This window comes from Echinops telfairi, unplaced genomic scaffold, assembly GCF_000313985.2.
Source record: "Echinops telfairi isolate 266 unplaced genomic scaffold, ASM31398v2 ScPeMD7_23;HRSCAF=83, whole genome shotgun sequence".
In the NCBI taxonomy this organism is placed as follows: Eukaryota; Metazoa; Chordata; class Mammalia; order Afrosoricida; family Tenrecidae; genus Echinops; species Echinops telfairi.
In genome coordinates, this window is record NW_022103920.1 from 41,705,902 (window position 1) to 41,707,159 (window position 1,258).

Here is a 1,258-nt window from a genome sequence, read left to right on the forward strand (position 1 = left end):
CTTGGTTTAAATGTTGGGCTGCTAACTGCAAGTTCAGTGGTTCAAACCTACCAGCCACGCTGCAGGAAAAAGTTGAAACCTGCTGCTCCTATAAAGATTTATAGTCTTGGAGATTATATATGGTCACCATGAGTTAAAATCTACTTGAAGGAAATGGGTTTTAATGGTGATTTCATGTGAAAATGTAGTATTGTACCGGTCCCAGGCAGTAAGTCAGACTAACTTATGCGGACATCTTGTGTACACATAAAACAAAGACTCACTTATAACAATTAGTATTATGTTAGCCACATTTTACACAGTTTTGTTTTAATATAGTACCCTTTTCATCTTAAAAATTCTTTTCTTGCAGCATCATGGGAAAATCAAGAAAACTAACTTTCTGAAGAAACATGAAAAGGTATTTACATTTTTTTCTCTAATCGGAAACATTATAACTATGGTTAATAAATGTATAATTGCATCAGTCATTTGGATATTAAAACTTACTTATTTTGATATGATGCCTTTATTCTGTTATAATAGCTTTTTGTTATGCTTAGTACTGAGATAGAAGCACATTCCACTGAGCTGGTGTTGGAGATAAGACTGAATTAACACTCAGCATTCTCTCCTCAGCCATAGTCCTGTTCCCCACCACAACTTTTATCGTGGTGTAGTTGTAATTTTTCTGATAAAATCTCCATATCTTTCCATTATCCTATGCTTCTGTCTTAATTTTTCTCAATTTATCGCAACACTTAGTTTTGACTCCATTTTACTCCCTTTGAACTTTATTTTATTAGATTTGTTTCTTCCATTCTTTGTTCTTAATGGTTTTCATAGTCTTTCAGTAGAGGCCAGTTTGCATTTATAGCACAAAATGATTCCAGTGCGGAAAACAAATGTAATGTGCTCCACACATCACTAGAACACTTAGATTTTTAAGTTGAGATTGTGTTTTTTAGGCATTAATTAAAAACAAAAGCAGAAATCTGAAGCGTATCAGCAGCTTCCTAAACACGTTTGTCACTGATTGCCTCCCTTACGATTCCCAGCACTTGGGCATGTGGGTATTTTTACTGATGTCGTCACTTTGGACTGTGCTCCACGTGCTAGTGAGGGCAAGACACTCAGTGTTCCACCTTAATGTCACAGCACCGACCCTTATTTTGTGTGCTCCTCTTACCATGTTTCTTCTCACACCGGTTCATTGCTCTCTAACAAGCCTAAGTGTTAGGGATAGAAAGGTGCATAAGGCATTTTCCACTTTATAGAC

General features: G+C 36.2%; 1 protein-coding gene across 1 annotated transcript in view; it reads left to right on the forward strand.

Moving 5' to 3' along the window:
• ORC5 (origin recognition complex subunit 5) overlaps positions 1-1,258 on the forward strand; it is an 89,736-nt gene that overhangs the window by 41,013 nt on the left and 47,465 nt on the right. The window contains exon 10 of the mRNA XM_045288947.1: positions 353-400. Within this exon, the coding sequence (XP_045144882.1) occupies positions 353-400 (48 nt within the window). The remainder of the gene's footprint in view (positions 1-352; positions 401-1,258) is intronic.